Source organism: Penicillium odoratum (assembly GCF_028828045.1).
Source record: "Penicillium odoratum strain IBT 22623 chromosome Unknown utg000005l_segment0_segment0, whole genome shotgun sequence".
NCBI classification, from domain to species: domain Eukaryota; kingdom Fungi; phylum Ascomycota; class Eurotiomycetes; order Eurotiales; family Aspergillaceae; genus Penicillium; species Penicillium odoratum.
The window spans coordinates 1,087,923-1,105,466 of NW_026643147.1; the positions used below are offsets into that span (position 1 = coordinate 1,087,923).

Consider the following 17,544-nt stretch of genomic DNA (forward strand, 5'->3'; position numbering starts at 1 on the left):
TATTCTTGAACTAGGCGTTGAATGGCCTTGAATGGATATGAAGTAAATAATCGTGATTTTATCATCTATAGTCGTGATGCAATATGTACAAATAAAATATGAACAGAGAGGATTCCCTCCTAAATATCCTCTCGTCTGACACCAGTATATTCATTTCACAGGCGGTGCTGGACAGGCGAAGAAGGCGCGATCGATTGAACGGGCTTTTCCTCCATGTCCTCCCAGTTCAGAAGGCGGCCCATCTTGTAATATGAGTCAATACCGCGACGGGCGTGGTCAGCGGGAGTGAACGGATCAGGGTTGGCAAGGGTACGGCTAAAGAGCTCCAGAGAAACCCAGCCACGGAAACCAAGATCGTCGAAGAAAGTACGGGCAACATCCACAATGGGCAGGTAGCCACCGCGAGACTCCTCGAAGGGGAAAAGACGAGCGTTACGAGACCAGGACATGCGGACGGGCTGCCCATTAACGTGGAAAGGATGCTTCTCATCCAGAGGCGCATCCAGGCGCTCACCATCAACAAGCTGAACGTAGAAGATCTTAGCGGGATCGATGTTGGCATTGCGCAGACGGTCCAGAGAAGCAGCAAGGTCCGCCTCGGCATTGGGGGTACGGCCCGAAGGCGCAGCCGGGTCGGCGTAGACACGACCGGCAATATTGAAGGAGTCCAGGCACAGACCGAAGTTGGGACGGTTGACATCACGCACAACCTCCCAGGATGCCTCCCAGGTGTCGACGTGGTCGCCCCAGCACAGGGCCTCGTAGACGAAGCGGAATCCCTCTGCGGCGCCAAGGTCGGAGAGGCGCTGGAGGTCCTTGACGATCACTGAGCGGTCGCCAGTTGTGCGGGGAGCGCCAGTCTTAGGGTCGGGTCCGAGGAAGTTGGAGGGCACCTGGATCATGTCCGTGCCTAGCGCCCGCGCTAGGATGAACCACTGGGGAAGCTTCTCGGTGAGGAGGCGTTCAGACTCGACGCGGTCAATGAGACCTTCAAACATGGAGAATGGCTGCAGGCAGATGATGCTCATGCCGAGGCGCTCGCACAAGCGGCGAACTTGATGAGAGGCTTCGAGGTGGTCGCCGTTGAATGTTCGTTGCGCGTAGCAGTCGAGATCGTCGAAGAAGAGCTCAATTCCCTCGAACCCGTGTGCGGCGGCCTGCATCAGCTTTCCAGGGAGGTCGTGAATCCATGGTCGGCCCAGGGACATGGACGCGATACCGGGGCGGTTGATGACCATTGTTGCGGAGTGTATATGATGAGGGGAAGTCGGTTGTTAGACTTGGGTTTCCCTTGGCGGTTGTTCTTCAACGCTGCAGGGGTAATATTCGAGGGAGAAATCAAGGAGTGAGATGTCAGAACTGTGGAGGAGCCTCCCCGGGTTATTATTTCTATTCTATTTTTTTAGTAGAGAGGGGTTCTGCATTTTTCCATGCAATTTGAAGAAGCGCGTAATCCGGATCGTCCGCATGCGGCGGATAAACGTTCTTGAAAGAACGTTCTCCCGCTCGGAACGGATCAACAGGATATTCCGAGAGGGGAAATGGCAGAAATTTGACCGCCCACTCAGGGCCCAGTAACCAACTGCCGGGAGACAACGATTACTAAGCATATCCAGTTCCACTTTGGAAATTTAGACTTGTTGAAGAGAATTACCCCAGGTTATGGAATTTTGTTCATTTGGTTCAACCGCACATCATTCCAGATTAATCAGTTAAAGTGTATAGAAGAGAATCTTCGATCATAACTCCCTTGGATTGCGAATGACCATTAGATACACTCGAGTCTCCAATTTTACCTTTCCTGATGATGCTTAATATACATAATGATGAATTGCTTGGGTCTATTGGCGGTCATGTGCAATTGCTCATGCCCAAGCTAAGGCCGTGAGATTGGCCGAAACTTACTCAGAACTGCATGAGACCGGAATGATCCACACCTCCTACTATGATGACGCAGCCATGTTGGAAGGAGAGATCTAAGACACAGAGGTAGAGTCGGTTAAGGGGGCCGAGGAGAAGACCGAAGGTCCAGAGCAAGAGCTAAAGGTCCTACTACGAGTATTTCTGTTGTGGTGTCTCTAGTATTTCCACGTGATTCTTTTGTACGATTTGTAATGTATACTTACTGTTATGAACAGATCGGATTCTGCAGTAATTATTATTAAAGCTGCTCATTATGGTACATGTCACTGGAGTATACATTATCCACTAATCTAGTTTTTTTTTTCTCTGGGATTTATGCCTCTGTGTGTAGATGCCATCTCAAAGGAGTGACTATATTACTAGGATACACACGGCCCGACCTTTGACGACCGTTTCCCTGAGAAGGACGCCCTTGTCGACGTTGAAGCCACTATCAGTAAGCGGACGTGATCTAAGCCAGGTCGTTTGCCGAAGTCCGGCAATCGGGGTACCTTTATAGATTACCTGATCCAGTGGGAAGTTCAGTCCTCCAAATGGGACTAATAGGTAAATAAATCAAATCTCATCGGCTGTACCGAACCCCTGACCGATTTCAACCACCGCCAATGATAGGGACACACTACACTCTTTCATCCCAATTTTTCTTTTATTTCAAGAAGTATTTAAGGACTTTTTTCAACCTTTCCTTTCTTTCTTTTACAACTCCTCAATCTTCATTTTTCTCAAATTATCTTAACCTCTTTTCTCAACCCATCTTCACCTTTGCATCACTTATGAGGTGGAAGTGATCGTGCCTTGAGGTACCTTTTGGCTCCACACGTAACTTCTAAGCCAGTAGTCACGTGTACGCCAGAGATCCTCGACAATTCCATGAAGTGAACATTGTCCAAGCGTGTCAGCTCTTTCATGGAAATCTGGATCTGGATACAGATGAAAGCACTATCAAAGCACCCTAGAGTTTTCAATGGGCTTGTTCGTCAAGGCCTTCATGGCAATCGCGGAGGCAAAGAACTGGCTTTTCTGACTCTGCCAATGACTCTGCCAAAGAAGTAAGATATACAGAACCAAGTCTTGAGACTTCTATACATACTAATATTAAATGTGGGAGCCAGCATTCCTAGAAAGCGCTTTCTTTCAAGCTGGACTCGACTGGAAACCGAATGCACCGGTCCAGAACAATAAGACGCTGATCACGGCAGGGACAATTGTTGACTGGGATGACGTGACCTCGCAGGCACGATCTCGTGCAAGAGCCCAGGCTTCCTCCTAACACATTCCAGGTCCCTGCCACCTACCTCAAGCGCTAGCAATTTACTTGGGTAGCCTGGATGCTCGACCAGGAGGCATGCCCTCTGCATCGAGGGCTCCTCGCCGATACATGTGGGCTTGGAAAGACATTGGGCACCCTTGCCCTCATTTGGACCGCGAGCGCGATGAAGCGCATTACGGCCGCTACGGCTACAGGGCCCAGCAAGAAGAAAAAGCCGCGCACACCATCCCCTGTACCGACTCCTCCCATGGCGCCGACACCACCAGGATCCAGCAAACACAAGAATTATTAGCCCACCGAAATACCCTCCTAGGGTAGAACAATCCGTTCAAGCATGGTTGTCGGGACCCGGAATTTCCGGAGCGATTCCAGAAACTTGTCGAACCGCGATGTGAAGCTCACCTGGCTTCATAATTCCCTCCTATACGTGACGGGTGAATACCGGCTTACCTAAGGTCATCTCGGTATATACCCCGAGGAATTCTATGCATACGTGCATCAATCCAACCATACCCTTTTGGAAAACGGCAGACCATATCGATTCATGCAATATGTTCTTACCAAAGCCACGTCCCAAAGCCACGTCCCAAAACCTTAAAATGACTTTCGTTTTTTCTGGGTGGGATGTGTTCAGCACCAAAACGTCAGCGCTTGATATGGTTGATATCCCAGCTCTTCGCTTGCCTTTCCCCCCTGATCCGCCTTGTGACAGTGTTGAAGGCGCCGGCATTGAGGACTTGGTCTACTACACCATCGTTGATCTCCCGTTCCAGCTTTCGAACAAAGAGACTCGCCGCATGAAGCCACCATATGGCTTGGTGGTAGTGGTGAACAAGACCAGACAGTGCATGGCGGGACCGCTGTGGCGCCTGCGTAGCTATCACCCACGATGCGCTAACGCTGATGGCGCCTGGGCTGTGCCCCTTGGCCTGTTCCAGGAGCACGACCTTCCTCTGAACCCAGGCATCGCCATCACCTTCCCAGTGACCACATTCCCACGACCCCCACTTTCATGACCTCTACCATTCCTGTGCCCAGCGGGTCTAAGGAAAAGAAGTTACGCGAAAATATATCCTGCGATACTTCACCTATGAGGAAAAAATCGAAGGTCTTAATCGACGATCAGATATTTGTCTACCTTAGGAAGATCGCTCTCGACAGCACGAAGTATAAATAGAACCCGCTATGTCAGACTTTCCCCAAGAAGCAAGATATAAAGGACCTAGTCTTGAGGCTTCTATACATACTAATATTAAATAGCTGCTGAGATTATCAGCGCACCGCAATACCCACCCAGGGTGGATCTCAGCTCAAGAAAAAACCACTTGTCTTTGATGCCAAAGAGACTTTCCTGGCGTGGAAAGTACTGAGTTACTTCTACACGCAGTTCCGCAAAAACCCGTGGAACAATCCGTTTAAAAGCATGGTTGTCAGGACCCGGAATGTCCGGAGTGGTTTCAAAACCTCGTTCTGCAGCTAGCGCACATCCATCACAAGCATCCAGAACTCATTGTACCAAATGGAAGGATATCTACGATCGAATGCAAATGATGTAAGAAGACGTTTTCCCGGCCTGATGCATTGGCAACGCATCTCAATATTTGCCAAGCCAATCCGGAATACCTCGGTACCCTGGACGGGTTTATCCAAAAATAAGGGATAAGGCTGCCTTCACTTGCGCAATGCACCAACCTGGCCAAGATGCGACGGTGGGCTAATGGTCCGAAATATCACATTATGGTGAAATCGGCTGATACAGCGCGCGTCGGACCCTCCAGACCGGTATATGATGCATCCACCTTGGACCCAGAGGATCATAAGCCACCAAGCCCCTCATTACCAGGCGACAAACCGAGCTGCCATGAACGGGTGGTTCCAGTCACTCCACCTCTTCATCGACGTGGAGCTGAACAGTACCACTCGCGAGTGGGAACTTTAAAGTAGGAAGCAAAGCGGCGCAACCCGATGGCTGTTTCATGCCCATTGACAGGAGGTGAAAACGGTTTGCATCGAGGTTGAGAATTCTCAAACTGAAACAGAAATCATAAGAGTTGCTCACCATTGGATTGAACATCCTGAGTCCTTAGCTTCCCACCGGAGTTGGTCAAGCTATCAGACGTGAATGGAAGGTCGGGCGAAATGAATTGCTGGATGAGCACCGAACTTATCGAAAGTACATCCGCAGGCTAGAGCATCGAGCCCGGAAAAATGGACATCTGGACTTGGATTTTGAACCTTTTCCTGATCTTCCTGAGAACGAAGCTGTGGACGATGAAACCCTTCCAGAAGAAAACACGAAGGTGACGCAACTACGTCGATAGATGATGAGGCCTGAGAGATTGCCGATGGACAAAGATTATGGATTGGTTGGGTTTGGGTTGTTTGACTTTCTGATTTCCTTCTTCATTTCTTACTATGCATGTGTTAGGGGCTAATGTCGCTTGCTACGCGGAAATTGTGTCAACCCAATTTGCGGCTCAGGCCCCATATGTTGTGGGCAAAAAGGGATGTATTTATCAAATAGGGAAGAGGCGTGTTGAGCGGGCCCGTGGATTAATTCCACAGATCCAATCGACCCCTTTTCTTCCTTCTTCATCACCCCTTCAATATGCGTTTCTTAATCCACTTCGACTTCTTGTGTTGCTTTTGTATTTCGTGTCCGGACCGTTGTCCCGTACCCTTGTTTACTAGTTCGTTACATTTTGGGCGTTGTACCTCATGCAGAAGCTCGTTGCCCAAGACCCTCGATTCCAATATAACCCTCTGGTGCACATGATATATTATGAGGTTGATTTATCATAAATAGGAAGAGTGTTCTGCCATTGCTAAGTTTTCCTTCTTTAAACACTCTATCTCACTTCTAAAACCCACGGTCTTCATTTCCTAATCAAAAGCACAGATTCGAACACCTTATTCAAAATTTCCCAAAGATGAGATACTGAAAGGACCTGTAAATAAACTCCTGATTCTCTCCGTGATTTTGAAACGGTTGCCAAAGATAACGATGAAATAAGATGAAGTTATTTCCATTTCTTTTTTTCATCCTTCTTGCCAATCATCTAAACACCATTAATATTGGAAGTTTTACTGATATAACAAGCAACACCCTGTGCACCCCCTTCATGCCCACAAATCGGATGACTGCCCGGTTGTGCCGGTTCCTTCCTGTATCACAGGTGCGGTTGATCGTGCTATTGTAAGCAGATACAGTCCAAGATCCTGCAGTGGTGCATAGATGTGATCTATCCCGATATTCGTATCTGAAATATTACCCGGCATGTGGTTTGTTCGTCGGAAGTAACGAGGAGTTTAGAGATACAACTCACGTTACCAATATCATCTCTGGCGTCTGCGGGTTAACACCCTGTTCCTTCCAACCTCCCCGGGGCGAAACCAATAATCACGGTAAGCACTTCTTTCCGACTCTAGATCCATAGTTTTGTTTCAAATGGCCGTTTGAAGATCTGCATTGAAAGATAATGGCCACTGTTGCCCGTCGATGGATCTCGTTTACTATTGTCCGTTCATTCTCGTCTACATTTACTGGTTAGATTGGTTGGAGCAATAATAAAGTGTTGCATAGAGTTGAGCATGCAAATGAAGAAAGAAGAGGTCGAGCCCTCCAATTCTACCATTATGCACCTGAAGAAAGAGACCCAAGTGGCAAAGACTGCCTTTGCGCGTTTTAAAGCTGGCAAGAAAGCTTACTAAAATGACCGAGTTGGAAAGCGAACAGATTTCCAGCTCTGCTGGTACCACTATGGTGGATGCAGAGTCACAGGGCCGAAAAGTAGTGCCGCTTGGCTGAGGGCCACGATTGTCAACAAGACTGCCACAAAGGAAGATGACTTTTATATCCACTTTTTGTAGGAAAGTGGAAACTCGCCCTGGTTGTGTACACCGGTACCATTCAGGAATTAGAATGTATCCTTAATCATCGAAAATAAGAATGGGAATTTTATGAAGTCTGTTCAAGGCACCGCATTCGATTCTAAAGTAGAAATTCTTTTCTTATTGATCGAATTAACAACCTAAATAACAGTCGACACAAATTCCAAGCCGAATCTGAGATTCATTCAAGATCTCCAGCTCGATGCTATGTAATTTCATCAATTGACAAATGCTTACTCACTTGTAGGATATCTCAAAATCCTTATCAACGAATTTCGATAAGGCAGGGTGTAGATCTCAGTTTTCTGAGTATATTCGGCTTCAAGATACATTATCCCAAGGTCCATTAAATATAAATCGTCTCTGCTTACCGCTCATACAATTCCTTGCTCATGACACATATGCAGCATGTTCATCATCTCCTAAAGGTTTCAGGATGGTCCGAATCAACTAGTCTCAGATTTCACATTGGCAGAAACAACACTCCGCTTCCGAACTTCGGCAGCCGTCTCATTAGTAGCAATGTGATCAAAGTGATACAGGGGCTCCAGCTTCACATCCTGGCGAAGGATGTGCCGTCTGAACCACCACGGAAGAACTTTGAAAACCTGGTAGCGCATGTGAACTCTGGTAGGTACAGCGAAGATGTAGTCCAACTCTTCCAGAGTACGTTGCTTTGTCTCGGGGACCCATAAGAATATCATAACCAATGCGGTGACGTTCAATCCACTAGACCTTTGTTAGTAAATTGTGAAAACATGAGATGCATGGATACGAACGCGTAAAAGCCGAATGCTCCTGTAGGGCCCATTGCATAAAGCATGCGGGGGAATGTGATAGAAAGAACTGCGGCGAAGCCTAAGCAGACAGCAACAGCCCAGGCCATACCGACCTCTAGATTTATGTTAGCATCAAGTCGGTTTGTAGAAGCTTGCTAGACCTACCACGATGGGAAAGAGGGAAGACCTCAGCTGAGTATGTGAAGGGCACTGGACCTTCTCCTGGGGAATAGAAGGCCTCGAACAGGTAGACGAAGAATGCAATTAGCCCCAGATGAGCTTTTGAGCTATCGGGGATTTTAAAGCAAAATCCTGCGGCAAGAAGAGTCCAGGCCATCTGAGGGAATGTAAAAAGAAGCAAGGATCGACGACCCCAGGTATCAATGGTCCACACGGCAGGGAAGGCGAACACAAAGTTCACAAGACCGGTTCCCCAAGCAGCAAATAGAGCTTGTTCGTTTGAAGCGCCAGCATTCGCAAAGATAGTGCTAGAATAGAATGACACGATATTGATACCGCACATCTGCTGGGCAATCATGACAGTAAAGGAGGCCAGGGTAGCTCGTCGAACGCGAGGGATAGTGAAAAGCTCCCCGAAACGTGTGATATAGTTGCTGGGCCCAATTATCTCCTGTTCAATCTTGATCTGCGCAGAAATGTAATACAAATCACGAGCTGCCTGCAGGGGTGAATTTCTCAAACGGAGGAGTGATTTGTAGGCCTTACTAGCCGACCCTCTCTTGATATACCAACGCGGAGACTCCGGGCAGAAGTAAACACCAACGAGAAGAGGAACAGCGGGTATGAAAGCCGAGCCTAGTTGTAAACGCCAGGCAATTGCTCCCACTTTCATTACGGCGAGGTTGGCGCTATATCCAAGGAAGATGCCAAACGCGGTCCATAGTTGCCAGCACATTACCAAGCCTCCGCGAATATTAGCCGGCACATTTTCGGCGCAGAAAATTGGGATGGTAGAAGCCTTCAAGCCCATACCGATTCCAAGTAGAAGACGTGTGACGAATAGCTGCGGCCAGCTTTGTGTGACTGCGGATCCGATCGGCGAGAGGAAACAAAAAACTGCGGCAAGGAAGATCGTTCCTCTGCGTCCGAAGTAGCGGTTGCAAGGGTCTGACAACCAGCAGCTGAAAAAGGCACTCGAAAGATATGGAGCGGCATTGATAACACCAACCAGCCATTCATTGCGAATAGCATCAGGTGTACCGGTTTCGGGAATTCCGAAGGCATCCGGGAATGATAAATTCGCACCGTTAGATCCAGTCTGATCCCAACCCCTAAATATTGCAGCATATAATCAGTAATCGGTATCTTTCTCCACGGTGGGTATAGCTTACTGCACAGCTGCGCCCACAGAGCACAAGATAATCGTGAAGTAGAGAGCAGCAGGTTGACGCCATTTGTGAAGAACCTCGTTGCGGAGGGACTCGAGCTCGCTCTCAGTTAAGTCTGGGACTGACTCGAACTCTGCCGGGTCCCGGGCAACCAGGGCACCCTTACGAAGTTCTGGTAGAATATCTTCCAACTGATTCTCCTGCGCGAACTCTTCCACGTCACGAAGGACTTGTTCTTTCGTCAGATCGGCCAATGGGTTTTTGATCCTGTAAGGTTGTTAGAAAAGAACCAATGAACTTCTGTAGAGAAACATACTTTGCCGACACATTGTTTTGGAGACTGACTTTCTCAACGTGGGCCTTCTCCGCACCATTGTGATCGTCTGCGAGACTAAAAAACGGATAAGCCAATGAGAAAAAATTGCGGGGTTTATAACTTTGCATACCCTTTTCCGTCCGCCTGTATGTCGGCCGCCTTCTCCATCTTGCCAATGGACCAAACCGTCAGGGAAAGCAAGGAAGTTGTGGCGCAATATGAGTATGATGCGGAGTGCCGATATATTTGAACGTAAGGGAGGTGTTGGTCACGAAAATTAAGGCAAAAAAACAAATGATGTCAAACAATGACCCCCGAGAAATCACACATCCAACAAGGTCGGAATTAGCAATGAAGCGCGAGTGAGTGATGATCGAAGCTTAGGCGGGATGCGTCAATTTAAATACTGGCCAGACAAGGATCTCCAGTCTTAATTTTCGCGTCTCAGGCTACCAATGCTGACCGGCATCCCCGAATCATGAGACTGTATAACAAGTCAGACAGCCACCGCTAAACCCCAGAGATACTAGCTCTAGAGCCACATTGGATCATTGCTTTGAGCCTGCATGGAATTTTCCTGAATAGGAGGAAGGTTACCCCATCATCAAGGTCCAAGCGCGCGCGGGGCGTATCTGCCCATGGGGTTTTAAGCAAAGCAAGTTTCCCCCGCGGAAACAGATAGACTCACGCCAAGCCTTTGCTCCTTCACTGGATTTACGTGAGCCTGTTTTCGGTCTCACCTCTATCCCTTTAACCAGTTTGATGGAGTCCAAATTCTCATTTCAAGAGTTCTTAGTCTACCACAGTCAAATATCTAGACCCTGAATAATATTCTGCTATTTTCTTCCTACAAGTCGTGCAATGAATGCCGTACCTAGGTTTGGGTGCGGTCTAGTGGGTCTCCCCGCTAAACACGCCCCCCATTTCCCCAGAGAGAAAGCCCCAGAATGATCACGAATGCAACACTAGGGCTCAACATTGCGTCAAAGCGGGTTATTTTTTTACCGCAGACGATGTATGGATCACTTGCGCCACTTATCAAAGCGTTTGGACGGCTGATTTAGATCGGCAACTGGCTTAACTGTTTGTGGATCAGTGGCTTTTTCCTGACCTTTTAGGGTTGAGGCTTCGGGGCCGCAGTTAGGGGCAACAAGCCACGTTTGATGCCTTGCTTGCGATTTTGAGTTTTGCATGGGAAGGTTTGGAAAATCTTGCTCTGATCGATCGTATTGTGTCACATGTCTAAGCATTACTGCCTCAATTCGCTTACTGCTTCTGACATCTAACCTGCCACTCCATACAGTATTTTTCCGGTAATATGCGATTGGTCCAGGCGGGTCCAAAATTACGATCGAAGTTTTCTTTGGTTAGCCTTTTCAACCTTTTCCATGTCAACGTTGAAGGCTAGCCGACAAGCCTTGGCTTTTGCTCGATGAGAAAATCTATCTCACCTGGATTTATATAAGGTCATATCCAGCAAATTACCATCCTCTTGTATTATTAAACAGCAACCGCCTCGAGTTTTCATCCTCCACCGCATTCAGGTTTGTAATCGGAATCCCGACCTCATCAGGTAACCCTTCAACCCGCCATTTCGTCCCCGTTTCTTCTCCCTCTCGGTTCCACAAATCACTCCATGTACCCACATCATGCCGAAAGCTAGTGCTCCCCGGCTTGATCGCGGGAAACTCAGCCGGCACAGGTCAAAGAATGCCGACTAGTTTGTTACGTCTACCCCAGTAGCGACCAGTCCAGTCCAAGGCTCGCTCTGAGACTCACCCTTAAAAAGATTCGCGATCAAGAATTTTTTTTCCAGCGTCTCATGATCTGGAAATAAATCATATCCAAGCTCCATAATGGGTCCTCCGATATGGAGACCAATTCGTGGGGATGACGGGATCCCGTTGCGGACTAGCTGGCGAAGATCCTGGCCAATGCAGCACCCGAGATCGAGATATATTGCCGACGGGTCGAACTTGAAATTTTCAAGGATGAATTGATAAAACGGGTGGGTCAGTAGCGTTAGGTTAAAGAAAGCGATAGTATCCGATACATGGACAGGGGTTGGCTGCAACACATGCATGGAAAGCCGCAGGATCTCTAAAATTCACGCGGACAAATTGAAGATAGTCGAATAGAGAAACATATAATTTCGTTGACATGCCGGACAACCTCCGTCGGGGATGTTTTGGAGGATTTCTTCGGCAAAGTTCGTATCTCGGGGTTGACTTGCTCGATATCGGGATCGTACTACTCCTGGTACCGGCTTGCATTTCCACCTTTAGTGGCGGCCATTGTGGAAAACTTAGAGAGCGGAAGCGGAAGGAGTATATCATTTGGTTTTGGAAAAGTGTGAGTCTTTTTTCTGCCTGAAACATTGAATGAGAGACATTGATAAAGTCGCAGTACCAACCCCGCAGCCGAAGATAAAGTATCGGGCCACATCATCGCCCCTTGCTTCTTGAGTTTGTCATGAATCCATCCAAATTTCTCGACTCTCTGCAATTTCAGGTCTTTTTCAAGTTTATTGACGTGCTAAATATCCGATACCTATGTATCCAACATGATCTCACAAAATATCAAAGTCATCGGTGTAGGCAACAGTAATATTTGAAAAAGTTACTATTGGTCCCCAATTGCCTCCGGAATCAGGTCTACAGGACATACATCCATTAGGACCCGTATCACTGAATAAAGTTCACATTTTGTAAGGTTTATCAAAAACACGTTGATTGATTTACTCCTTGGAAAGATGTTGACGGTAATTTTGAAATTCAGATCTATCATCAAGCATGACCTTCAAAGCCTTATGCTGCAAGCAATTTGGAGCACTGGCCTATAGACTGGGCAGTGCACCTAATCGTGCTTCAACCCAATTTCACCCTCTTGTGTTTCTATGGGCTGTCTTAACCTTCCACTGGCATCATGCTCTGCATCCCAAGTCTCGAGATCTGCAAGTGGGATCTTGACCAGGCGATGCGCAGTAATTCCATTCTCCCCATAGATAATGGTTTGTCGGAGTTGGTACTTAAACCATTTCGGGAGCAGCCACACCCAAACGTAGTAATAGAAAATACAAAATGCAATGCTGTATTCCAAGTTAGCACTGGTAAGCAAGAAACAGTAAGTGGGGAGAATAAAAAGACTCACATGGCCAGACCAGTAACACAATATGTAGCATACCAAAATGACACATCGCCACCATCTGCGCCGGTACTTGGGGGATACCATGGCATAGCAAGCATGAATAGGTTGCAGAGGAGAGAGAATCCCAACGCCACATTCCAGCAGCGGTACTCTGCGGGCTCTAGGTTAAGTCGCTTACGTCGACGACGAGTGACGATAAGACCAATGGTGAGAACGAAAATAAAGAGGTTGCCTGGGTACACGCTGAGGTCGACAATAAAATTGAAAGCGTCGCCTGCAGGCGGGGCCAGGATCATGATGATTGTCAATGCCCATTTCAACAAATAGGGACCAAGAGGAGTTCCAAATGGTTTTGTAGAGGTCCAAAAGCTGGTCCACGGAAGAACACCTTGTCTAGAGAGAGAGGTCAGATTCCGAACCAGCTGACACCGAGTCTCAGTAGACATACCTTCCACACTCTCGAAGCATTCGAGACTGGCCGATCAGTACGGCGATCAAATTGCCAAATGCACTGAGGCAGATCAGGAAATTGAGCGCCTTTGATGCTCCTTCTGTCCCGAATACCTTTTCGAAAAAAATACTTGCAACCACTTGCTTCGACGCGATGATCTCTTCTTTTGTGGCAACTGAGAAGTATGCTATATTGGCCAGAATGTAAAGGGCTGCAGTGATGCCTAAAGACAGAGGGGCGCTCCAGCGAAGGGTCTTGATGGGATTCTGATCCTTTCTCAGCTACCGGCAATAATGATATTGGTAGGGATGGGCTAACCTTGACTTCATTGACGAGGTTGAACGCATTTGTGTATCCGGCATAAGAGAAAACAATGTCAATCAGTGCATTGGTTGCCCCGTACACTGTTGCTTCCTCGCTGCCAGAAAATGCGTGTTTAAAATTAAGTGTTGGGTTTTGAACTGAGGTGTGTCCTCCAAGAACAACAAGTCCGGTGATTCCGATACTGTTATCCGACGAATCTATTAGCCAGCTTTCTGTCTTGTTAACTGAGAACGTACAAGATTAGTGTCAAAAGCTTGATGACACCGATGATATTTGAAAGTATAAGTGACCCCTTTGTGTGAAATATGACAACTGATTCGAGAGTCAGTGACTTAAAGCTTCACGAGACAGACAAACAAACCTAAGACCGCCACTGTATATGCAGCTACAGCCACACCCTTCTCTTGCATTGAGGTGGGTGTTGAGCCAGCAAGGCTGAACAAATACTCCGCCAGAACTACCAAATAAATGTCAGCAACAGATCTTGAATCATTGACCTCTTTGAACCTACCGATCGCATTGCTGCTACTAAATGAAAATATCACTGTCTGTACCGCAAACACGGTTGGAAAGAGATACCGAGGGCGAGGGAAAGATTGTTCCAGGTAGACTACCTCAGATCCAGAGCGAGAGGGGAAGTAAGCGGCAAATTCAAGATAAACAGAAAGAGTAGCGTATGACATAAAGAACCCTAATGTCCAGTAAATCAAGCTCAGACCAACAGAGCCGGTCCCGGAAAGGATAGTAGATGCTGGGTTCCATTGGTCAGTATAGAGCGGGGTTGAGATAAGAAATTAGTACATACGAGTCGAGAACACGCCAGTTCCAATCATCATACTCAGATTGAGAAAGACCACAGTCACTGATCCCACAGAATATCCAAGCGGACTGTGTTGCTCAACGGGGGCACCACTAGCTTCTTGGACAGTGAGTCGATTGGAGTTTTCACCACCTTCTGCTGTGTAGTGCAGACTTCCTTGGTCAATGTCGCTTATGCTCACGTCGGAGGTGACGACCTCTTCAACATCTTCTTTGTTACGCAGAAAACCCATCTTGTTTTGCCGAGTGTCGGCAAATCATACACGGTCTGAAGCTGATTCTGAGCAGAAGAGATACCACGTTCAGGCGTGGGAAGAACTATTTTATATACCCTAGTACCAAATTTACCGTGCTAATTGATGGTAGATATGGCGACACAGACGCTAATGTCTAGGTACATTAGTCCTGGAGCACTACTGGAATGCTAGATGTTTTGAAATGTTACCCGGCAAATACCACATTCGCAATGAGGGGCAATCAAACAGTATCATTGCCATTGATCTTGATCCTCTAATGCATCCGACACTCGCATGTCGTTTACACACTTATAATCGATTCAGAGATGAGACCCATTGTGGCTTACCACCCAAAGCTGCTCGTTGAATGTCTGGTGGTATTCAATCTTGCGTTGAATAGTTTCCTGCGCATGCGTATCATTTCATCTGCCGATGAGCACAATCCAAGGTGGCGATGATGCCATCGGGATGGCATAAGTACTCTAATGTACACACCATATTGTAACAAAAGTCTCAGGCGCGCAGAACAATTTCCCGAGCCCACAAACGAATAGGCATTAAGATTATAAATATGTTAAACGCGTAGGTAGGACGTAGGTAGGACGATACCTCCTGGAATCTGGATTTACGCGGGCCTTCCGAACAGCTTCACACCACTACTATCCACTGTTGCATCATCATCGCTTAGCTTGTTGCACGTCATTAAGATTCATAATTAGAAAAAAGGTACGAGTAATGCTGCGGGGTTATAATCACCCTAATTCTGTTCAGCCATTATCCGATCTATTACATGAATATGATTGAAGAACAGTGAAATGCTTACCTTAGTCATGTGATAAGCCACGCGCGGGGGTAAATGTGAATTCCAAGGTTAGAACCTTAGGGGGCTTACATTCGCAAACTTAGCTCCACATCAATAAATCATAGAAACTCCAGCCTTCGCTATGGCAAGGAAAGGAGAGAAAAGGGAGAGAAAGACCAACATCACCCGTAGCAGGACGGGATGTCATACCTGTCGGCGCCGACGAGTCAAGGTAGCCCAGAACCTTTTTTACCCTTTGAACTCGGGACGTCTGAACTGACATTCCAGCTCAAACAGTGCGATGAAGATAAGCCGTTCTGCAAGACATGCGTCCGGCTTGGGCTGACATGCGATGGCTATGGATATATCGTGAGGTACCGATTCACTCGGCCGACCGTGGTGGAATCTTCATCCCATGGTTCGTTTAACAGCATCGAATGGGCACCCGTCGCAATCTCTTGTATCAACATAGATGATATGGATGTCTCCGATAGCGCATCCGTGCAGGAAGATAGCACATTTTCGCGATCACCAGAGTCGATAAAAGAAACAGAAAATGATACCATGGAATCATCTAGTCAAGAGGTATCACCAAGCGCTCTACTGAATGAAGATATGAAAGCCTTGGCTGGCGAAGAAGATCTCAATTTCGATACCTCTGATGCTCGTACACTCGAGGAATTTTATTTTACCCAGTGGAAGACTTGCGTCATTCCGATTCTACCCCCGGTCTTTGCTGATTTGACTGTCACCATTCCTGAATTTCTACCCTTCAGATATGCTGTCCTTGCAGTATCAGCTTGTCATCTCGCCCATATTGGAGCCTCGGTATGTTTCGGTGATAACGGGAGGTACATTCCAGAGAGGACCCATCGTTATCGTGGCCTTCAGTACTACGGAAAAGGAATCCGGGAGCTGGCGGCTTACGTGAATGGGATTCCTGATGAGGCTCTCGACCACCTGGTAGCCACCTCCCTTCTTTTTTATTACATCGAAATCGATGTAGGATCGATCGCCGGCGCAGTTGGGCAGATGGAGTCGATTAACCGCCTGCATTGCTCTGCCCAACTTTATGTGAAGCAAGGGTCAATAAAACTCAACCCGAAGCTCCTCGCGACATGGAAAAGCTCAAGATCTTTATCAGTCAACAAACAGCTCACCATTGGGTCCGATCGAACACGGCCTCTTGTTGGGATTCAACCTCCAGATCCTGATTCAGTAGAAAAAGGCGCGACCTCATACGATCGTATCATAGAGTTGATTGTTCAGTCTTATTCCACGATCAGGACAATAACCGTGGACTTTTTCGTGTGCCGCGGAACTAGCCTAGCGACTGAGGAGCAGCGTCAACTTGCATTTGGAGCTCTGGTCAAGCATATTTCATCCCCTGATAGTCAAAGTGACTCACCACCTCAATCCAATATCGAAAAGTATTCAAGGGCTGTCGAGCAACAACGCAAAAGTCTGGACGAGTGGCATACGCGTCTCGATCTTTCAGAACTTCCACTCGAGTCGTTCACTTCTGCATCTACTCAGCCGGTTCGGGAAATAGATGGTCAATTGGAAGTCCAGCCTCTCAAGTTCCGAACGTTCGAGGCTGCCATGAACTACGCGTACTATGCCACAGCACAGGCTTGCAGTTCTCAACAAATGTTCGATCGTTTGACACAGTCCAATGAAGTCAATGTCGACTCCTTTAAGCGAGAGAACTTCCCCTGGGAGTGTTTGATGCTCCGGATCGCTTGCGGCCTTGATCTGGAAGATTGCCTATATAAACATACCTATGACATTGGAATCCTCTCCCTGTTGATTTGCTGCGCATCTTCCTGTCCACATCTTGGAGTGGCGACTTGGATTTATGACTGGATGGGAAATCTTGGAAAGTATGGTATGGCGGTTGAAGACGGAATGCCACTGCCAATGGTCATGCGGGTGATGCGTCTGATCATAGCGATGAAAAGAGATGGCCATGATGGATATAGGATCGCCATGATGGACAGTGACATTAAAGAGAAGGTGGAATTTTATCAGAGCAATCAGGAATTTCTCGTGGCGATTTGTGCGAAGGATCGAGAGAAAGGGATAATGTATAATAATGTCGTTCAGTTGCCTAAGTAGTAAATCCACTATGGCATTGATTTCTCTCGCATTTATCGCAGTGATGGACTCTCGGAAGAAAAGAGAGAAAAAAAATGAAGCACGAAGTAATATATGTAAACAAGTTGAAACTTTCGAAA

General features: G+C 47.3%; 7 protein-coding genes across 7 annotated transcripts; 4 read left to right on the forward strand and 3 right to left on the reverse strand.

Moving 5' to 3' along the window:
* Positions 1–155: 155 nt before the first annotated feature.
* Positions 156–1,238, reverse strand: N7520_005947 (sugar phosphate isomerase/epimerase family protein; the record flags this gene model as incomplete). Its single annotated transcript, XM_057139881.1, has 1 exon — positions 156–1,238. The coding sequence occupies one exon, from the start codon at positions 1,236–1,238 to the stop codon at positions 156–158; it is 1,083 nt and encodes a 360-aa protein (XP_056993887.1).
* A 2,013-nt stretch (positions 1,239–3,251) lies between these two features.
* On the forward strand, positions 3,252–3,485 carry N7520_005948 (Helicase C-terminal; the record flags this gene model as incomplete). Its single annotated transcript, XM_057139882.1, has 1 exon — positions 3,252–3,485. The coding sequence occupies one exon, from the start codon at positions 3,252–3,254 to the stop codon at positions 3,483–3,485; it is 234 nt and encodes a 77-aa protein (XP_056993888.1).
* A 307-nt stretch (positions 3,486–3,792) lies between these two features.
* On the forward strand, positions 3,793–4,209 carry N7520_005949 (uncharacterized protein; the record flags this gene model as incomplete). The annotated part of the gene is made up of 1 exon (XM_057139883.1): positions 3,793–4,209. The coding sequence occupies one exon, from the start codon at positions 3,793–3,795 to the stop codon at positions 4,207–4,209; it is 417 nt and encodes a 138-aa protein (XP_056993889.1).
* A 2,463-nt stretch (positions 4,210–6,672) lies between these two features.
* On the forward strand, positions 6,673–6,904 carry N7520_005950 (uncharacterized protein; the record flags this gene model as incomplete). Its single annotated transcript, XM_057139884.1, has 2 exons — positions 6,673–6,739; positions 6,777–6,904. 2 exons carry the CDS (start codon positions 6,673–6,675, stop codon positions 6,902–6,904), a joined length of 195 nt encoding a protein of 64 aa, XP_056993890.1.
* Positions 6,905–7,530: 626 nt separating this feature from the next.
* N7520_005951 (sugar porter family MFS transporter) lies at positions 7,531–9,696 on the reverse strand (the record flags this gene model as incomplete). The annotated part of the gene is made up of 6 exons (XM_057139885.1): positions 7,531–7,813; positions 7,864–7,978; positions 8,029–9,155; positions 9,216–9,479; positions 9,529–9,603; positions 9,659–9,696. 6 exons carry the CDS (start codon positions 9,694–9,696, stop codon positions 7,531–7,533), a joined length of 1,902 nt encoding a protein of 633 aa, XP_056993891.1.
* Positions 9,697–12,384: 2,688 nt separating this feature from the next.
* Positions 12,385–14,502, reverse strand: N7520_005952 (uncharacterized protein; the record flags this gene model as incomplete). Its single annotated transcript, XM_057139886.1, has 7 exons — positions 12,385–12,616; positions 12,679–13,068; positions 13,124–13,392; positions 13,445–13,631; positions 13,687–13,762; positions 13,812–14,201; positions 14,256–14,502. The coding sequence occupies 7 exons, from the start codon at positions 14,500–14,502 to the stop codon at positions 12,385–12,387; spliced, it is 1,791 nt and encodes a 596-aa protein (XP_056993892.1).
* Positions 14,503–15,508: 1,006 nt separating this feature from the next.
* Positions 15,509–17,425, forward strand: N7520_005953 (uncharacterized protein; the record flags this gene model as incomplete). The annotated part of the gene is made up of 1 exon (XM_057139887.1): positions 15,509–17,425. The coding sequence occupies one exon, from the start codon at positions 15,509–15,511 to the stop codon at positions 17,423–17,425; it is 1,917 nt and encodes a 638-aa protein (XP_056993893.1).
* Between the last annotated feature and the right edge of the window lie 119 nt (positions 17,426–17,544).